The sequence below is a fragment of the Chanodichthys erythropterus genome, chromosome 23 (assembly GCF_024489055.1).
Source record: "Chanodichthys erythropterus isolate Z2021 chromosome 23, ASM2448905v1, whole genome shotgun sequence".
Classification (NCBI taxonomy): Eukaryota; Metazoa; Chordata; class Actinopteri; order Cypriniformes; family Xenocyprididae; genus Chanodichthys; species Chanodichthys erythropterus.
In genome coordinates this window covers 9,670,001-9,691,684 of record NC_090243.1, presented here as the reverse complement: position 1 = coordinate 9,691,684, position 21,684 = coordinate 9,670,001, and the positions used below count along the sequence as shown (strand labels likewise).

At 39.0% G+C, this 21,684-nt stretch overlaps 2 protein-coding genes across 3 annotated transcripts in view; one reads left to right on the top strand and one right to left on the bottom strand.

Annotated features, from left to right (window-relative positions):
• The first annotated feature begins 9,120 nt into the window (after positions 1-9,120).
• On the top strand, positions 9,121-15,513 carry arxa (aristaless related homeobox a). Its single transcript, XM_067378420.1, has 5 exons — positions 9,121-10,005; positions 10,610-11,156; positions 12,749-12,794; positions 14,246-14,571; positions 14,863-15,513. Exons 1-5 carry the CDS (start codon positions 9,822-9,824, stop codon positions 15,116-15,118), a joined length of 1,359 nt encoding a protein of 452 aa, XP_067234521.1. The 5' UTR covers positions 9,121-9,821; the 3' UTR covers positions 15,119-15,513.
• A 3,774-nt stretch (positions 15,514-19,287) lies between these two features.
• Positions 19,288-21,684, bottom strand: part of pola1 (polymerase (DNA directed), alpha 1) — a 57,085-nt gene continuing 54,688 nt past the window's right edge. The window contains exons 37-38 of one of the 2 annotated variants that reach the window (XR_010893747.1): positions 19,965-20,327; positions 19,288-19,855 (exon numbers count right to left, since the gene is read on the bottom strand). Coding sequence is in view for 1 of the 2 variants with exons in the window: in XM_067377479.1 (XP_067233580.1) it covers positions 20,188-20,327 (140 nt within the window). In the remaining variant the exon portion in view is untranslated. Of the gene's footprint in view, positions 20,328-21,684 lie in introns of both variants that reach the window. The other variant, XM_067377479.1, reaches the window with a different exon arrangement.

Genomic DNA, 21,684 nt, shown 5'->3' with positions numbered 1-21,684 from the left:
CAAAATACCGCATAGATTTTTTTTAAATTAATTTTTTTTTAACTGTCTATTTTGGGGCATCATTAACTATGCACTGATTTTTTCAGCGTGCTGCCACACGAGCCCTCGATTATATTACAGCACATTTACAAAGTTCACACAGCTAATATAACCCTCAAATGGATCTTTACAAGATGTCCATCATGCATGCTGTATTCATGCTTCGAATTAGGTGAGTATAGTATTTATTTTGATGTTTATATTTGATTCTCTATGAGTTTCTGTCTGTGCTCCGGCTAACGGCTAATGCTACACTGTTGGAGAGATTTATAAAGAATGAAGTTGTGTTTATGAATTATACAGACTGCAAGTGTTTAAAAATGAAAATAGCGACGACTTTTGTCTCCGTGAATACAGTAAGAAACAATGGTAACTTTAACCACATTTAACAGTACATTAGCAACATGCTAACAAAACATTTAGAAAGACAATTTACAAATATCACTAAAAATATCATGATATCATGGATCATGTCAGTTATTATTGCTCCATCTGCCATTTTCGCTGTTGTTCTTGCTTGCTTACCTAGTCTGATGATTCAGCTGTGCACATCTAGATGTTACTGCCTGCCCTTGTCTAATGCCTTTCATAATGTTGGGAACATGGGCTGGCATATGCAAATATTAGGGCGTACACCCCGACTGTTACGTAACAGTCGGTGTTATCCGCGTGTTTTCCGGAAGTCTTTTAAACAAATGAGATTTATATAAGGAGGAGGAAGCAATGGAGTTTGAAACTCAATGTATGTCTTTTCCATGTACTGAACTCTTGTTATTTGACTATGCCAATATAAATTCAATTTTTGAATCTAGGGCACCTTTAACATCCATTTAGATTACCATGTAATGTACATCTCATGTAGATGTAAAGTTAATTTGATCTTTCAAAATAGTTTTTTTCCCCATCCTGTAAGTTCTTAATGTCTCGGAGGCTTAGTATAATCTCAGAATGGTCTAATTTTCTAACTTCTTATTACCTAAAATCATACAAGTCTATACAGGGAATCTGTAAGCTGTATGTGCTTCATCCTGCACTGCACTTTGAATAGGCCAGAGCTGTTCACATGTTGTAGTTGTTTCCATAATTTAAACATAGCCAACAGGCCGAGCCATTATGTAGGTTTGTGTCTAAGGTTCCACAGTATGACACCGAACTCGGGCACGGGTCCAATTGTGCATTTCTTTCGGAGAAAATGAATAGGCGTAATAAAAAACAGAAAACAATATCACGTCGAATCAATTTGCCTCTTTCATTCCACACACTATTCCCTTTCTCTCATCTTTTGGGGAGTTGATGTGTTGGTGGGGTAAATTATGGCAATTCTCATGGTGAGGCGCAAATAAACTCAGAGCGGCAGAAGTAACTGTTCTCTACTGAAGCGTGCAGCTGTGCCGAGACTCCCGCTGGCAGGCCGTTTAGGTGCTGTGCTCAAGTCGAGAAAGACTAATGCCGGAAAATATCTCGACCCAGTCTGCGGAAATTGATCTGCTCCTCAGGGAAAAAATGACTGATTTTAATTTTGTCACGCCTCTCTCTCTCCCTCGCCTTTCTTAAAGTAAGCCACGTTCTTCCACAGGCAATAGAGTGATAAAAATGGCTCATGATAGGTGCACAGATGAGCAAGAGTATTTTCTACAATATAGCCTTGATGTTCTCCCCCCCTGGACAAACTACATGTTGATGGATTTGAAATCAGTCCCCCACACATTCCGCTCAGTGCAATTCACAATCACAGGATGCAGGGTGGTCCGTAAATCCTGAAAATTCAGGATAGATGGTACAGCTAGTGTGTATGGATTTTTGGAAGGACCCCAAACCGAGCCTGATGCATGAGCAAGTGTATGATAAATATGCTTCCAAATGCTGCATCCTGATCTCTCTCACCTCCCGCTGCATTTGCACCGGCGGTAGTTCCACTTACCGCTGAATAGATTTGCTGAGACACCCACTGTCCCCTTTTAAAATGAAGAGCAACTGGCCTTGTTAAGGGAGTCTCTCCAGCGGCTGTAATGTTATGCAAATGGTTTAATATGAAGATAAAGACTGTAGCGGCATGCCACGCTCTACCAGTTCAAGCCCCGGTGGATCCTCAGAGCCTTCACTAATGAGAGAGGGATTATTCTGGAGTCATTAAATGGTGCCCTCCCTGACATCTCTCCCCTCCTCCCCCGGTTATGCCCATTAATGCACTGTACACAGACTTTAGAGATACCTTTTACCACCGGCTCCTGGTTTTTTACACATCAGAATGTCACTGAATAGCAAATTACATTCTCTTCCCACAGAGAAAATTGCTTTTGAATCGCTTAGTTATAAAGATTTTTTTTTTTTTTTTTTTTTTTTTTTTTTTTTAGGAAGGAGGGGGGAAAACATGCGAAAACATAATTACTTGTGTTGAAAATCTCATTGACAGTTGTTGCAGCTGGTTGCTCAGAAAATGTATTTAAAGAATTATGTGGAAATGCATCTGTGTGTGTTTATGTTTGGACATGCACAAGAACATGCACTTTTAGAGACCAATACTGATGCATTAAAGGGATGGTTCACCCAAAAATTAAATTAAAACTTGTATGAGTTTCTCTCTTCTGTTGAACACAAAAGATGATATTTTGAAGAATGTTGGTAACCAGACAGTTGACGGCACCCATTGACTTCCATAGGAAAAAAATCCAATGGCTACCGTCAACTGTCTGGTTACCAACATTCTTCAAAATATCTTCTTTTGTGTTCAGCAGAAGAAAGAAACTCATACAGTTTTGGAACAGCATGACAAAATGCTAATTTTAGGGTGAACTATCCCTTTAAGTATAATCAAAGTCGCCGGCCATCTTTGAAACGCCTCTCGAGCATTCAGCTCCTATCTCTTTGAATGGGAAAACATCAAATTCACCAAAGCTGTTTGCCAAGCTTTCGATTAAATTTCATATTTGAAATCACCAATGAAATCTGACAACAACTATATCATAAATGTTGTTTATAAACGCTCAAATCATGACAAAAAAAAAAACATTTTTCAGGCTGGATCAAGCTAATGCACATGTGCAGTCCTAAAGTGCGCGTCTCTTGCGTCTCATTTCGGAGGCGGCGCATTTGACTGTTTCTATAGGAACCGGAGCTTCTAATGGCTGCTGCAGTGACTCAATAGGTGCGTCCCAATTTGCATACTTATGCACTATTCTATGACGTTTTTAAGTATAAATAGTGCGAGTAGTGCGTTCACACTTAAAAAAATCAAAAAAGAAAAAGTACACTTTAAATACCCGGATGATGCACTAAAATAATGTAAAAAACGAAGTGTTGAATGTTGGACACTTCATGCACTCAACTGTCGCAGCTTTAATTACGTAGCGGAGGGGAAGGGGCTGTCAGACTCTGATGTTAAATAACAAAATAACCTTATACAATTCACACACTACATGGATGAGTAGAACATAGTGTGTCGTTTGGGACGCAACTAATGACTTTTCCAATCGGCGATTGGCTCTTATTTAGAAGGCGGGACTTACTCCGCCATATTGCACGTTGCACTTTCTCCCATTCAAAACAATACGAGTGACGCGTCTTGTGTTATTCTATAGTCTTTGGTATTAAATAACTGACATAACTTTGCACAAGCTATAAGCTAGCTATAATGGTTCATATGTGGCTAGATAGCTTAGCGTCCTAATGTCAAAGAACAGCATGGATTCAGGTAATATCTTATTGATTCTCAGATGCTTACACTGAACAACACCACGCAGCCATGTGTGTCGCCTCAAACTCATTATTGTAAGCTTAAGGAGGCAATTTGTTTTTGCGTTTTGTGAGTGGGAGAATGAAAGAGATGAGAATGAATGACAAAATATTGAATGACCCTCACATGTCCACTGTCGCTTTTTGACCCTGTTAAATTCCTGTTGTCGCAAACAAGGGTGAGACCGGCATGACCCCGAGGGACAGACCAAATTTACTGTTACTACTTCCTAACCACAGGGACTCCAAGCACCAAGAAATGGAGAAGTAAGAAATCCAATACAGATTGCATGGCTTCACTCGGCTCCCCATCGTGCAGTTCAGAGCTCAAAACGTTTTTGTCTCTCCCACTAAATTGGTCTGGGGGGCTTGGAGAGCAGTCAACTTCTACTAATGATGCCCTCTGATACATTCACATAAAATTCTTGGCCTTTTCACACATACACATCTCGGTCCATGGCAAACACACAAACAAAGGAAAATATCTCCTTTTATCACTGTCAGCCACCCCTGACCACTTCCAATCTGCCAGCTACAGGGAAGCAAAACAAACATAACTATGGGAGCTAGCATTCTGAAGGAGAAAAAGAAAGAGGGGAATAGAATAACTGGCCTCGTGTGGAGGCGTGTGACTAGAGACAGGGACGGAGCTGGACGGAGCTGTCACAGCAGCCATTACCATCACAGCTGAACTCCAGAGAAGCCATCTCAATGCCACACAGGAAGCTAATTTCATTTGAGATGAAGTCTCTGATGAACTGCTGTGGATTATCCCCTATAAGTATCCACAGACCTCATTAACAATACCCCAAGACATCATGTTTGATGCGTTAGCAACATCTCCTGGGCCTCGATGAATTAGGTATATAGGCAAGGACATATTTTTGCTAAGTTTTAGCCTACAGTGCAAGGCCAGTTTGTGGGTTTTCCAATTTCCTTCTGATGCTTTACAGGTCCACTAGATGTCAGTAGAACCAATACAACATATTTGGTATTGGCCACTGGTTGATAATTGCTCACAATATTAGGTCTGCCCTACATTAAATTTTAAGTGAATGTCACGTGGTATAACCTATCAAATAAAAAGGTAAACTTTGAAGCCCTGAGTACACAATCTTTTTCCCTCTTAAAATAAAAATAAGATAGGCTATGATAAACATATCATGAACATGCATTTTTATTCATAAATAAATAAACAGTTATGGGAGTCCTCTGATTTATGGCTTTGTGTAACATGAACAGGCTTCCTGCTAATTATTAAGCCTCTAATTTGGCAGATGAAAGGTCTTCAAATATCAATATATTTGGAAAAAAAAATTGAATTCATGAATGTGCCTAACTACCTCTACTTAAAACTACTGCTGCTATCAAAATTTCTTTTATCAAGAATTTCCACTTCTTCAGACTTTAATAATATATATAAAAAATTCTTCAGTTTTACAATCTCATACCACATAGGCTTACACATTTTTACTTAAAGCCCTGCAATAATAATACAAATAATTTTAATTCAGAAAATAAAAAGTTCATCAGCTAAGATGTGTAGGCTATACAAGAAATTTCTGTACGAAATTATTTTTTATTTGATTTTGAATAACGGAATAAATCGGCTTCTCAATGACCCATAGCCTCCTATGTGTCAAGATGGTACAATATTTTTCCATAATACATGACCTCCTTCTGTGATGTTCTCTGGCTCTTGATAAAGCTCAGCGAAAGACACGAAATATTTTTTTTCCTCCCGTTGAAAACCTCTTGATTACTTCTTTTATACGAATGTCTAAATGTCATTTATTTCCTTGTGTCGTTTTTACAAAATTTACATAAAACTCAGACAAGGTCAGATAGCAGCTAAGTCCCTAATTTACTCTAATCAACTTTCATTTGCATGGCGATATTTGCGCGCGTTATTGACGCTAACTGAATAAATGGACTTCTTCAAATTCAAGGGGAGAGGTTTTGATAAGCTCATGGGAGAAGAAGAATAATTTGCATGTATTACTTTGATTAACTTAATAAAGGATTGTCATTCTTGAATTTAGACATTCATATTCTTTCCAAGAAGCAATCAATAAAGGGCAAGAGCACCTCTTTAGATCATCAGCGCACGCGAACTCTTTTTACAGGCAAAAAGAAAAAAATATATATAGAATAAAATAAATCAATGCTAAGTGCAGCAGCCCCTATGAACTTATTCAGACCTTAACGATAATAAGATCGGAGACGCAAAATTGTTCCAACTCATATTTGTGACCTTTCACCCAAATGCATTATTAAAGAAGCCATTCCACGCTTCACGTTCCACAAATCGATAAGAATGCAGAGACCTCACACTCCCCTGTAATATACAAAAAAAAATTACATTCATACTTTTATGAAATGATGCGCAAAAATTGAAAACTTGACAAACTTCCAAATGAGGCCAGTCGGCCGCAACTGTATGATTTCGTAATATTAGGGAGGTTGGAAATAAAGGCGGGGGTCGTCTATCCAACCCCCAAAAGGCCTGAACCCTAGAGTATTCATTGTTTTTACATAATTAACTTAGCCCTAAATGTTAAAACCGCGTTTCCAAACGACGTTTTTGTAACCACAAATATTGGATTAGCTTAAGGTAGAAGGCGCGAAATAACCGCCAGCGAACAGAAGTCGAGTTAGCCTGAGGAGGTCACCATAGCAACAATTCGCCATTCCAGCGGTAGGATCGTACAAAAACAAAACAGAGTTGACCTACAGTGATTATTTATAACTTTATCATAGTGTTTTATTTTAACGTCGTTATATTTACTTCATATACATTTGCTAATCGACCACCCTGAAAGTCACTGAATAATAGCGACTAAACACTTCGGGTGACTGGTCCCCCGAAAAGTAAGTTTAAAAGAAAATGTGACGAAAACGTGTCATTATTATTCGAAAGTATATCAAAAATAAGATAAAACTAGTTTATTTGTACAAAAATTACTTAAGAAGACAGGTTTCTATTTAATTGTATGTTGTGATTTTAAAAAATCAATGACTCACAATATTGTGCAAATGAACTCCACAACTGATGGATGTGGTCATGTGATTCTGAACTTGGATGGCTACTGCAAGTCTTCCATCTACACATTTGCAAATAATGTCGAATTCTGCGACCCACCGAATTATGTGACAGGTAGTGATGGTATAGAGTTATTTAGGATTATGATTGGGATAAGGATAGTTCAATACAGCGTCTAGGCTAGGATATGTTCACATAGGCTACTTTGGTACAATCACAGAAGTCGGTAAAACACCGGAAAGTAGGCTAGCTTATATCAAAATGGAGGAAAAGCAACTGTTATCGCTCACAGAAACATTTCTGGAACCCTGCCAAATAAATAATAATAATAATAATAATAATGTGGCATACAAGCAATAAATCAATTGTGATCCTATTTACTTGTGTCTTCAAGGACAGGATAATCTTTGGTTAAATGTTTGAGTTGTCTTTCCTCTTCCTCCTTCTCTCCCTCTTTTTAAATAAATTCAAATTATCGAGTCAGATGAACAAAATTAGAGTCCTTTTGTTTTTATTAGTGCGTATTACTGTTGAAAATTACAGATGATCATTGCGTTCTAGATTGCTATTGTTGTTCCGATCATCGACTGTCATTCTAAACTTAAGCTAACAAAGTCATTAAATTGACTCCCTCGCGCTCTCATTATGCGTGGTGTTAATAACCACTAATTAACTTTGCTTACGCGCGCGTCTGAGAGCACGTCTTTTTGTTCGCCCTTTCAAGCAGAGCAGCATCCAATTAAGTCACAGCAACAGGAATGAAGACACGCCACCTCTGGAGCACAACTGTCATCAGTGTGGCTCCTACATTCAACCACAGTAACCTCTAGGCTAATTAATAATCTGAACTTCCTCTGCTTTGAGATAGATAGATAGATAGATAGATAGATAGATAGATAGATAGATAGATAGATAGATAGATAGATAGATAGATAGATAGATAGATAGATAGATAGATAGAAAACACAAAATGGTTTAAATTAATATGCAATTATCCGTGATTATCCATCATCAAAACGAAATGTGGCAGAAACTTTCCACATGAATAAGGCCTACAAATGATGATTTTAAATAGCGTCAATCATGATGCAGTTCGCGTTTAGTTTTTGCTCAACTGACTGGCTTTACCCATGAGCGGCGTTGTTAACACCAGGAGATGGCGCTGCTTGAAAACGTGGGAGTGATAGAGTCTATATTAGGGATTTAGACACAGCTGTTGAGCCGTTTGTAGTATAACATCACCGAAACGATGTAAAGTGTCACCTACTGTAACTTACAGTTTGAGAAAAGCTTCTTGTTAACGGAACAGGGGGTGGTTTGCATACGCGTAGCCAAAACCCAACGGATTATGGGCCATGTAAACCCTTGCAAAACAGAAGACGATTGTAGAAATTATCAAGTTAGGCTGTTGTGAAAATATGACACACTGTGGTATCGGGTAATAGAGGAGCGTGAAACTGACTGGCACCCACTAACAGCTTGCCTGCCCCCCACTAACAGCTTGCCTGCCCGCACGTAGAGCGCTAAATAGACCCAAGACTGAATATGGGAAAATTGCGCTTTTTTTTTTTTTTTTTTCTTTTCATATGCGTGCGTGTAATTAGTGCATTTAAACAAAGCGCGGATGTCCTGCTGGCGGTAATAGTCCCTGACATTTCTTTTCTTGGGTTAATAACAGAGCGCGTATAAATGAATCAAATTGTGCCCCCAAATTACATAGCGACTTTAAATACCCGTCTGCATTACGCGCCTGTTTGGGAACGAGGAAAAATGTCTTATATTGTTATTATTGTCATTACTTTGTTCTGTTGATCTGCTTGTATAGATGGTGCTGAAGTTTGAGGGGGGAAAAAATAATTGTTTTATTGTTTATGAAGACAGGGCATTTTGCTATCTCAAAGTCCAATTAACATCAAAACAGTATTCTCATACAGTATTCTCACGACCCTAATCTCACCAGAGCAGAATCATATTACCTATGAAGAGGAGAGAGTAAATTGCAGCTTCGTTGCAAGTTTGGGATTGAATTGTGAAAATGATCCTTTTAACATTGATGGGTCTGAGCGGCGGATAGGGTCATGCCATCCGCAGCAGGTTAAATAGACTTTCATTTAAAATTACATTCTCAATCTGTCTCTTCAGTCTTCTGGAGACTAGTTGCCTGCAGTATACGCTCTCAGGGGCCTATTATCACCACCCTCACTTTTTAAGTCAATCATCTATGGCTATCTGATCGCTTCACTCTCTGAGAGGACAGGCAGTGAGGCTGTAAACGCACAGGGGGGACCAGGTGAACCCGGTCAGGCCTTGAGTTGCCTTGACTATATGAACCAGAGAGTATAAAATATCATCAAATAGTATCACATCTCAGATAGACAGACAGAACAACCAATATTAGACAAATGGAATGGCTAAAAATAAAAGATAATAGAAAAATGTTAATAGAAAAAAGTAAGACGCTCTTCTTCACAACAAAACAATTTTTAATGCCAGTGTATTTTAATAGGCCTGTGCACTGAACTGAAGATTCCTTCTTATCTTTTTAAAAACATTTTTTATATATATATTTGAAAAAAACAAACAAAAAACAAAACATGATTAATAATTTAGCTACGATTAAAAATAAAACATCTGGCATCGCGGTATACAAAAACGTGTTTTTGATCAATTCTGAAGTTTTATTTATCTCCAACGTCTTTCTATTTTAGTCTAATTTCAGTCTAAATGTGGAGGTGCTTATCCAGTAACTTAAGTAATCCATCACAACATTCGCTGAGTTCATAGTGTTTAACTTTAATAGAAAAATATATAAAGATCCCCCTTGTTCCCTTGGGAGCCAATCAGATTTGCGATACACGTCAATGCAACAGAATGGAGAGCGGAGCGACTGCGGATCAGTGCATATAGCATTAGCGGCCAGGGTGGGATAGGCAAGAGAGACGTTTCAGATACAGTGCGAGACAGAGTAACAGTCACCCACTCGAGCACAACCTTGGACGATACAAATATGAGTAGTCAGTACGACGACGAAAGCCGCGACCGAAGCGAATGTAAAAGCAAGTCGCCCACCGTGCTTTCCTCCTACTGCATAGACAGTATACTGGGCAGAAGAAGCCCGTGTAAAGTCAGACAACTGGGAGCGCAAAGTTTGCCAGCACCCGTCAGACCGGACCACGACCAGTCAACCGAAGGTAAGCGTCTTTAACGTTATTTCTACTTCTTTTGTACCGTTTTACGTTCCAAACATGGGATACAGTTAGGAGCTAATTGATTTCGTGTGAATTTAACTTCATATTTGTGGAAATGTGTACAGAAATAGTCAGAAGCAACACCTTGGATCGCCTCTGGGCGTGAAAATAGAGTCCTGAAAGTTTTAAGAACCTTTCTAATTAAAGAATAAATAATTAAAATGAACAGCACTGAAATGCTTTACTCATTAAAATAAAGGTTTTAAGGGGGTTTATGCAGTTAAAAAAACCATAAATAAACCCTCAGGGTTTCTTAATGGACCAATACTTTTGAAAAAGTAAAACATACTAAAACCATGTTTATCATATCAAATAACCATCTGATAGTAACACTATCACTATACAGTACTGAAGACATTATAAAAAAAAAAAAAAAAAAATCGTATGATAAACTCAAAAACGTATGCAGCAAAATGGTGTTATTGGCTGAAATATAACAATTTCTAAGAGTGCATAATATTTATAACCCCCCAGAAGTAGTACAATGCTGTCTTAATTTACACTGTTTGGTGCATTTAAAAACATTATGTTGTTTTATTTTTTCTAGTCACTTCTAAAGAGAACTCGTTTGACTCGGACATGCACCTGCCGCCCAAACTGCGCCGGCTATACGGCCCTGGAGGGAAGTACCTGGACTCCGGGAGGGGGTTTCACGAGCACCTAGAGAAGAGTGAGAGGGAGAGACTGCTGGACCAAGCCTGTGAGAGTCTCAAAATCAGCCAAGCGCCACAAGTTAGCATCAGCCGTAGCAAGTCATACAGGGAGAACGCGCCCTTCCAGAGTGATGAAGGCCAGAGTCCCGAGCACACGGCCCAGGAGCTGGTGGAGCTCAGCACTCTGAAGTTTGAAGAGGATGTTGTCAAAGAGGAGGCGTGCGGAGACGCCAGCCTGTCTCCGAAGGATGAAGAGAGCATGCACAACGATGGGGATGTAAAAGATGGAGAGGACAGTGTGTGTCTATCGGCCGGCAGCGACTCGGAGGAAGGGATGCTTAAACGGAAGCAGAGAAGATACAGGACTACCTTCACCAGCTATCAGCTGGAGGAACTGGAGAGGGCCTTCCAGAAAACACACTATCCTGATGTGTTCACCAGGTATACCGCACAATAGCGTTTACACGCATTATTCAGCAAGATGATGTTTAGATATATGGTTTATTTTGACAACAACGATGACAGAAAAATAATATTCCTGTAGACTAATGAATACGATGCATGCGTTAGAAAATGTCTGAAAAATATAAAACATATTTGATATATATTTTCATCTGTATTTATTTTTAAGTAATTAATTATTATTATATCGAAAAAAAAAACATCACTAATCCACTTTATTTTTTTCTTAAAATTCCAATACAAATCAAGTAAGGTAGCCTAGCCTAAATATTTAGAGTAAATATTTATATCTTTTTTTTTTGTGTGGCATTTTTAAAATATGCCCTGTATGTAAAAATACAAAGCCTAATATATATATATATATATATATATATATATATATATATATATATATATATATATATATCCGTTTAAAAGCTTTATTTATTTATTATATTCTGAAAATGAATTAAATATATTTCACGTTTCTACAACATAATATTACACCGTTTAATCGTTTTACCTTAAATCGGGGAACCAATCGGCGTGCCATTCTGTACAATAGGTATGAGAGCAAAATTACTGAAATGTGTGTATACTCGTTTATGTCATGTGCTGTACAATTTATTCACTATTCTTTATGGGTCAGTTAATATGGGCCTTAAAAGAGCATTGGCCAGCAGCAGCCTATTTCACACTCAAATTTATAAATAAATAGTTTTAAATATGAATTATTTAAGTGTGACTGTTTTAAGGAGGTTAAGTGGTTTTGGGCCTATTTTCATTTTCATTGTTAAAATGCTTGTTTTTGGGTTCAATTGTGGAACAGCATTAGAAAAGTGAGCCATACAAAATACTGATAAGACAAACTGAAATAAACGCCTCACATTATCAACATTTAAAAAATGTTATGTTTTTATATAAAATTGCACAATAAAAGTATGCTCAATTTTAATACGAATGCTATGTATTAACTTATGTTATGCATAGGCTATACAATTTAATTTTCGAGTTACATTTTTATTAGTCTATAAAATATTGCTCTATTCTTTATGGATAATGAAATAGTTTTAAAAAAAGAATCGTTTTTGAATTTAATTTTAAAAATACTGCCCACATTTATTCGTTATTTTTACAGTCACGTTGCATGAAAGAAAAATAATCAATATGCCACACAACATAAGTTATTAAATATAAAAAAGTCAGCCTGCTTAATGACAAATTTACCCGAGGACCGGTTTTCTTTAACCAAAATGTTCGTTGTTGATCATGAAATATCGATGTTTATATTGACGTGGTAGATAATTGTCATAAATTTAGCCAGGTATATTTTCAGTAAATGCGCAACTGTCATATAATAGTCTAGATGCCATTATTTCCATCATTATGTTGTTACAGTCGGTGTACTAAAGGCTCGCCCAACGAAACGAGCCATTATGAAAAACGTACAAGTTATCCGTTCGATTCTCATCAACCCCAAATTGCTTTCATAGGTTTCTGGCAATTTAGGCAAAATCTGTTTTCTTACAGTGTTTGTGGGGGAAGAAAGTCCTTGCACATATTTTGATAATCTATACTATTTTGTGTTCCAGAGAGGAGCTCGCGATGAGGCTGGATCTGACAGAAGCGCGCGTGCAAGTGAGTACTTTTATTTTCTTTTTTAAAGCACAAAAATAAAGCGAAAAATAAATCGAATTTAAATACACAATAATATTAACATGTACTGTATAAAACATAATTGAGAGCCTCGACTTCATTCTGATGTTAAAAGGATTTAAATTGCAGCGAACTGAGAGAAATTACCTATAATATGACAACTTGTCGACATTTGGAAGGTAAAGATTAACTAAATGATGTGAGCCTGCGAATTCTTGCAATTTGCTTACTTGTAGACGCTAAGACAATATACCTAATGGTCTATATTTAATTTCATTTTAAAATGACAATCGTAAACTTGGTTAAATGACCCTGTACGTCATGGCAAGGTCTTTCCTGTTATCGAAAGTTATTATACACAATAGAGCGAACATTTTAGCGGCAATTACACAGACGCCCCTGATTCATAAAAGCGCACTTAGCGAGAGAGCAAACACTGCTATTCCAGGGAGAAAATGGTGTTTGAATTCTCATCGCCGGCGCGGGGGAGAGGGAGGGGTAGGGGGGATAATGCTATTTGATTTCCCATTTTGTGATTGCAATAGACCGGCATTGATCCGATGCTTTGCACTTGGAACGAGTGAGAGACTATTAAGGGTGTTTGCCACCCCTCCTTTCTCTATTCAAAGCGTGGCTCGCATGTTCAAGCCCAGCTCTCATAACCAAAGAGACAGTGCAAACATGAGGAAGCTACCAGGGTTATTGGCCGTGTAAAACAACAGATGTCAATTTGGAGATGTGGGAGAACAAATCACTTAACAGGCTCGATCAGGAGGTGATAAAGCTAATAAATGCCCCAGGGGCCACATAATGCAAAACGGTTTCGAGCATGTGTGAGGGGCCAAGGTCCCTGTTGGTTCGTCTGTTGACACTTTCCTTCATTATGAAGTCCCTGTCTGCAGGTCTTGCTCTTGTGGCACAACCTGGCGGGGTTTAGTAGGATAGAAGGGGGATCGTGGGAAAGTTAAATAGCCTTTTGGAAGCAACTTACATTTGGAGGAATTTAATTTAAAGTGCATTAATTGTTATTGGATGCTGTTCCGACAGCTTTTGTTAACACGGCTCTTAATTACCACGCTCCACCCTGGTTTTTTGCTCTGCCCGAACCAGATTTTAATTAGCAAAGTTAGGGTAACAGACCGTAAGTTTAGGGCCATGTAATTACCCTTGACTTCCAGCCTATTTGTCACCTCATTAAAGCGAACCAAATATTGCACATGAACAAGAGCGACAAGCTCATGCTTAAATGACCGTGCAGGCTGTCAGGTGGAATATTAATGGCTCTGGAACGTGAAGGGACAGTTTTCGACTTCTCAAGGCCAACTATTTAAGCATGTTGTTGACTTCAAACTTAATAGCATAGTAAACTTAGTAAACACTTGCAGTGAACGGTAAAGTTTGGAGTTTAATGAGGATTCTCTCCCAAATCTCAGGTTTGGTTTCAAAACCGAAGAGCAAAGTGGAGGAAACGTGAAAAGGCAGGCGTCCAGGCTCACCCCACGGGCCTGCCCTTTCCTGGGCCGCTGGCAGCCGCTCACCCCCTGAGTCACTACCTGGAAGGAGGACCCTTCCCACCTCACCCACACCCTGCTCTGGAGTCAGCGTGGACCGCCGCAGCGGCAGCTGCTGCTGCATTCCCAGGCCTGGCTCCGCCCCCAAACAGCTCCGCCCTCCCTCCTGCCACACCCCTTGGCCTAGGAACCTTCCTGGGCACAGCCATGTTCAGGCATCCAGCCTTCATTGGACCCACTTTTGGCAGGTAAAGACCATTTGTGAACACAATGAGTCAAACATTTTAATAATCTAAAGAACCTTTTTCTGCTATAAAGAAGCTGGAAAGTTTCCATGGATGCTAAATGTTCTTCATGGAAAAATATGACAATAAAGAACTGTGTAATATATATATTTATAGCAATAATTGCATCTAAAGATGCCTATAGCTCTTATTTTGTACCCTTGATTCAGCTAAACCTAAAAATGTTGCTGTATAATAATTGGTGTATGAGTGCAGTACATTGTATCACAGGAACTCTGTCTCTCTTCTCCTTAGACTCTTCTCAAGTATGGGTCCTCTGACCAGTGCTTCCACGGCCGCCGCTCTCTTGCGCCAAACTGCACCGCCAGTGGAGGGTCCAGTGCAGCCGCCGGCAACCCTGCCAGACCCGCCTTCTTCCTCATCCTCTACGGCCGCCGACCGCAGGGCATCCAGCATCGCAGCACTGCGTCTCAAAGCAAAGGAACATTCGGCCCAGTTGACCCAACTGAACATCCTGCCGTCTGGCACTGCAGGGAAGGAAGTATGCTGATCCTTCTCCTTAAAAACAAAACAAAATGTTAAAGAAACCATCTCAACAAAAAGCACGACCAAATCCATATAGCACTAGCACAACGGAGACCCATCAGACACTGGAGTCATCGCCAAGTCACAGAGCCTCCTACTGGACATCATCTCTAAATTTCACACAGTGCACCAAACATGTTTCAGAACCCTGAGTGTAATGTAGGCACCTCAGAGGGAAAGTTAGGGAGGCTGTGCTTGGTTAAGTCATTAAATCTATCCAGTCTTTTGGGTCAGGAGCAAATGTGGCAAAAGACACATTTACACCCATAGAGAAGAACTACACTGCAATACACAGAGAACTCTAATTTCTTCCTAGTCTTCTCTCAGTGCTGAAGCAGAGATGGGTCAATATGCCAAAGGGAACTGCCACAACCTGCTACCCATCCTGAACCATATCCATTCAAGTTTGGCAAAGCAAATCAAATTTCTGAGAATGAATCCTCAGCTTTACTTTCTGTTTTCAACTCTTCTGTTAAATATATTTAGGAGAAAAAAAATAATGAAAAAGAAATGCTTGGTTTGTTTTAAGGATGAACAATGTGAAAAATCTAAACTTTAGCCTGTTTACTGATCTGTTAAGGGTATCCTGTATATATAGCTCTGTTTTAAAATGAATGAAAGGAGGGCAAAATGACAAGAAAAAAAAATAGTTTATTTCAAAAGATGTTTTGAGAATATGCTCTCAGTGTAGTTCTGTAGGAATGGTTTCATGTAGATTCATCCTCTGTTCGTTTGATTCAAATTTTAGATTTTTAGATGATTATTTATGTCTGACCGGTAGAGACCTTGAAATCCAGACCGGGAAGTTTTGCTATTCAGTGAGAGTTTTCCCTGTCGCGCGCAGGGACCAGTTAAGTCGAAATAAAAGAAACTGGTGAAACAAACCATTCTCTGTTATTTACAACTGGTAATGCGAATTGAATATAATGTATAGTACGCGTTTATCTTGGTAAAATGAAATGTGTCGAGCACAGAAATTATCAATGTGCGTGTTGTTGTTTTTTTAATGATTAAATAGACGCGATAGCCTATTAATTTAACAAATCAGGTGGTTTAATAGCCGTAAGAATATAGCCAGCTATGATTTGCTGAATTTCTAGTAAATAGGCAATTAGCCTATTCAGGAGTCGCTAATAAGAGAAAACAATTTAAGTGGTCACTTTAAAACATGAATCAATTACTACCCAACTGCACAGTAAAGTAAACATTTATGTGGTGGAAAGTGCCTTTTTGTTTGTTTTAGTTTGTTTTTTAAATGACTGAAGATAATTCACGTCGAGGACATTCAAAAATAACGTATAGGCCTATTTATTTTTATTTAGTCAGATGATATTCATGACGGCTCTATTATCCAACGCTTGACAAAAAGCGCCATTATTATTCCGCCATTTCATCCGTTGTAGGCCTTACAACTTGTAGAAGCGCTAAATTGGACGCAACATCTGTAAATGCCCAATTCAGTTAAGTCCCTTTCTCATTAATGAAGTAACAAGCAGTTTATCAAAAAGTCTTTCTTTCGAATTCCTTATTTAATTCCCCAAATCCCTCTCCGTTGGATCTCACGCGCGAACCGATGCCATTACAGCAATCAATGCGCTCCATTCAAACGAAGTCATTTTCGCCCATTTGACCCGTCCATGGTGTCGAACCAAATCGCGTGAAATTACCTCAAGGATTAATTTTCTCCTTTATCGCGCGCGCCGCTGAAAAGATTTCTCTTTTCCTTGTTTTACCCGCGCTAATCCGTTTCATTATGACGCCACAAACAAGCAGGATCAGTGAAGATGGAAACGAACGAAATGAAGACGGGTTGGGAGGCGTGAGGGGATCAGTGCTCCTATAACGCCCAACAAATTCTTCTAAACATCGCGCGTCAAGGACCCCCCTCTTGCAGCAAGTCCATATTAAACATGTTGGCATGCGAGAATATGTTCAAAGGAGCATTAAGCAAAGGAAACCAATTTTCTCTCCAGTGCCGTACCTCCAAGCGAGGTGCATAGACTCTATTTGCAGAAGGGACCACTGGAGCGTGCAGCCCACTTCTGTTGGGATTTTTATGAGATTTTCCAGAATGCCTTAATCTTATTGTGAACATTATTAATGAATCGCAAACCAATTTGCTCGTAATATCTGGGGAATGCTCGCCACAATTGTAGAGGCACTGACCTGAAGTGCTTAGGGCAACTTTCTCTTTAACTCTTTTCATACAATGCATGAATGAAGAAACAGACTTTGTGGAGACTAAATTTGCCTCTCTATTTGTGGAGAGTGTGTAGATGATTCATTGCCAATATTCTGACCACAAAGAACACTCTAGAGTGCCAAAACACCTGTTTGGGAACCAATTTTTTATTTTTTTTAAAGTCATTGCAGCAAATTGGTGCACATTTAATTTCCAAAACCTTATTTAAACATTTTATTGGAATAAAAAAAAAGGCTTTGTGTGTTAATAAATTCCATCACAAGCAAAGTAAATAAATAAATATACATTGGGATATATCTACGCCTTCGAAAAAGTAAGAGGGTTGATAATTGTGTAGCTCATTTAGCCTTGTGCTCAATGTCATGAAACGACAATTTTGATATTTCTACAAATACCCAGTTTTTAATAATCCGTTTCCTGGACAAAGTTCTAGTTGCACGGTTTCATATTTAAGACTGTGTTGTACTGACAAACCCTTGTCTTTTAGAAGTTCTTTATGACATTTTTTTTTTTTTTAGTTTATGGAATTGTGCATAATTATAATAACCCTTTTAATGGTAACATGGCTGATAATTTGAAGTCTCTAATGTCCACTACAAAAAAAAAAAGAAAAAAGAAAAAAAGAGAAAACAAAAGAGGGGAGAGAAATAATTTCCCCACAAAAAATAAAAATAAAAAAATAAAACAGCTGGGGACAGGACAAAAATACAAAAAAAAAAAAAAAAAAAAAAGCTGGATTTTTTTTTTGTGTTGAAAATAAGTCATTTACTTGTTAACAAAGATCAACAACAACAAACAAACAAAAAAAAAACTTTCAAATTAAGTGTACATTGACAGTTCATAAAATTTCACATGCATTCCCTTGATTTTAACTCACTGGGCTGTGCTTCAACCAGCGAATAATCACGCTTTTCCATCCCGACACAGCTCGAGACACCGGGGGTAGGTGAAAGCACTAAAGGCGCTTTGATGAGCCTCTCGTTTCCTATTGGAGCAGTAGAGTAAGAAATCACGGTGAAAAGGGCTGAATGGCGGGCCACTGGAACCCTGTCCCCTTTTGGTGTGCCTTAATTCCTTCGTCTCTTTTACCCTCATCCAATTAGTCCAGTGTATTAAGCGGTTTATCATCTCATAGCCTGCTATTCAGAGAAACAAGAGGAGCACTTTGCAATAGGGCCGGCTTTCCTTTTGACACCCACGGGTACTTACATATTCCGCGATGCCATGAATAATAGAGAAAGAATAGGCCACTAATTCCCTCATCAAAGAGAACCTTGTCCACCGCTTTGCTCAACACCACCATTCTGGTCAAAAAGACAGGCAATAAAGCTTAGCATAACAAAAACGAATCATTCTTATTAGCTTAGTGGGGTAAATTAATGCAAAGCCTCGTCTTCATTGAGTGTCCCAGTTTGAAAACAGCCTCCGCGGGCACGACAAAAGCACGTTCACGGTTAAAGGAATGTCCTGTTGAAAGCCCCAGATCATGCGGCGATTTAATCTTGTAAAAGTGCGACATAACGTTCAGGAACTACCTGCATCTGTTAAGTATCATTCCAAGCTAGGCGCACACATTAAGCTAAATAGGCCTGTATGTGTTTAATACATTGGCAGCAAAGGCCTACAATGCTGTCTGTCATACTAGGGACAGAAAGTAGCTCTTAAGTGTTGCTGCACTCTCCAAGGTCGGTGCCATTAGTCGCAGCCATTTAAGGTGATTTTTTTTTCAAGCATGGCATTTATGGAAATTGACATCTGATGAAATGGTTTAAGACATCGTCTAACTGTCATTATAAACACATGGAATGAGTGAGTGAAGCACCACATTCTTAAAACCGACTCGATTTAAGTGGACTAATCTCCTCGCTTTCACACACTCTTGGCTTGCCATTCTCCAGGTCTTGAAAATGAAGCCTTCCATTTGGAGAAGTTAACTCGCCCTCTTCAAATGTGTAAATGTCATCACTCCCTGCAGCATAGTGAAATAAAATAATCAAAGAGCAGGGGGAAAAAGGGAAATGTGAAAATGTTGTGAAATACTTTTATTGAGGTTATCATATCAAAAACAATTAAGAATCCTAAGACACTTTCATAGGCATTGAACATTTAAAACATACAACACGGGCTGCCAGGCGCAGACCGAACGATGCGATCCAATAAATTCGCAACGTACCAGCTGAGAGCAGTTCAAACATGAGTTCAATCGTTCAAAACTCCAGAAATCACTGGCTACCTCTGTATCATTGGCTAATTGCTGTGCTGTTAAAGATGAAGGGGGTTAGTAGAGAAGTCATTACTGAACTAAGACCCCTTCAAACAGCTACAAGCCCCCCCGTGAACTTGCCTGTCATTACCCCTGATTGTTATCTCTAAAAACCCTGTGTGTGTGTGTGTGGTGCTACCAGGGGAGTGGGGGGCTGGGTTGTGTTGAGAGCGTCTTTAGCCCCTTATCATGGCCATTTTACCACAGATTCATCATCGATTAGACCTGGACAAAGGCTAAATGGGATAGGACACAAGAACACAGATTAGAGTGGGAGACAGGTGCTCAAACATGGAAAGGTTTGGTGATTACATGCAGATTGACCGCGAGCTTGTCACCTCTGACCTTAATTCACGCCTAAGACGTCAGCCACAAAACGCTGTCAGGGATTACAAATGTAAAGCAATTGAGCTAGAAAATAGCACAGGTTACAAAATCACAAGGTGTATTTACAGCAGACAGGAATTAAAATAAGAATATAACATTGTACGGCTTCTCTTGGAGGGCAGAAAGGCATAAATATTATGCCATATCCGATTACCCAGGACTTCTTCGGGACAGTCGGTCATTACTTGAGGGATATAAAGGTCTGGAAAAGTTTGGCGAGGTTGACCTCAGAGTATCCGCTGGCGCCGAGGACGTTGTCGGTTACATCCTTCAGCATTTTGTATACTTCCTTATCTTGTTTCCAGCCAGTCTTGAATTTCACTGAAAAGAGAACAAAACAATACATTTAAAAAAAAGGACTGTTCAAACTTTTTAATACCAGCGAATCCCAAATATCACATTCCCATCACAAGGGACCCCTTCCCTAAAATATAAAGGCACATATATATATTTAAATGCATAAACACCCATTTATACTGTATAAAAAAATTGTCATAAAACAACCCCAAAACAAAGTTTGGATCATACTAAAAAAAAATATATAATTCACATTAAAACAGTATTTTAAAGAAAGTACATCACTACACATGACATGTCCCCAAACATAAATCTGTTTACAAATATATTTTAACCAGATTTTTAAATTTTCTCCCACCTAAATGCAACTACAAGAAAAAAAAAAAAAGAAAAAAAAAAAAAAAAAGAGCACAGCAGTAGACAGGGCTGGAGTGGATCCATAACGAGTCAAAACTGAATCGAAAAGAAAAATATCAGTCATAATATCGAACTACGCTCACGGACATGTACTTGGAGAGGTCTATCAAGTATCATTTCAAATGAAAGTCTTTGAGAATCGATAAGTAACCAGCTATCCAGGCAGTTTGAGGGTAAAGCGCTGGAGAGAGGGGCTAGGTGTCTGCAGAAGCTAAATAGACTCTTCTGCCAGGGGTCCATGGGGTCATGCAATCGGGTTGATATCCAAGGTCATTTATCCCATCAGGAGGGCCTTCAATACCATAGAGACGATAGAGGAGTCACTGGCAGGCTAGCAGGACTGAATGAGAATTACAGACTAAATCAAAAGCCTTTAACCAAAGACTTTTGTTAAAAGCAAGTCTTGGCTTTGAGAAGCGGAGATCCAGCCAAGGCGAGCATTTACATTAATATTCCTTGAGAATATGTAAATGTCTAGACTGAAATTCATATGACCCTGTACTGTTTATTAACGTGAAACGTTATGCTTGAAAGACGCCTGAATCAGAGCAGCCAACTGCTGGTCTAGGACTCAGAGTCCATCTCCATTAGCAGGTGTAGCAGAAACAGAGTTACAGAGTTTCCCCATAGGGGAAGAAAGGTCAATATCAGAAAATGGCCAAACCTGAACATCGAAAAAAGGGGAATAGCATTCCAAACGCACCATCTGCGGTGCCGGTTACCATTATCACTCGTGCATTTTTACCCCAGCAGAAGAAAGAGACGGTGAAAGAAAACAGAATGCTGGCACATGGAATAGGGAGAGGGGGACTATTTACCTGAGGAAAGAAAGAAAAAAAGGGGGGCTGAAGAAAGATGATGATGCATGATCAAGGGAAAGCAATCATGTCATCATTTTTGAAAGGTAGGAGAAAATAATTTTTTTCTCTTTCCCTCTTTCTCCTCTCCTCTTCTTCATTCTTTT

What these genes read in the sequence shown, in the direction of transcription:
- arxa (XM_067378420.1), top strand. Translation starts at nt 9,822, where the DNA reads ATGAGTAGTCAGTACGACGACGAAAGCCGCGACCGAAGCGAATGTAAA. An exon ending in CCACGACCAGTCAACCGAAG is followed by an intron (nt 10,006 to 10,609) that starts GTAAGCGTCTTT and finishes TATTTTTTCTAG; the next exon opens with TCACTTCTAAAGAGAACTCG. An exon ending in TGACAGAAGCGCGCGTGCAA is followed by an intron (nt 12,795 to 14,245) that starts GTGAGTACTTTT and finishes CCCAAATCTCAG; the next exon opens with GTTTGGTTTCAAAACCGAAG.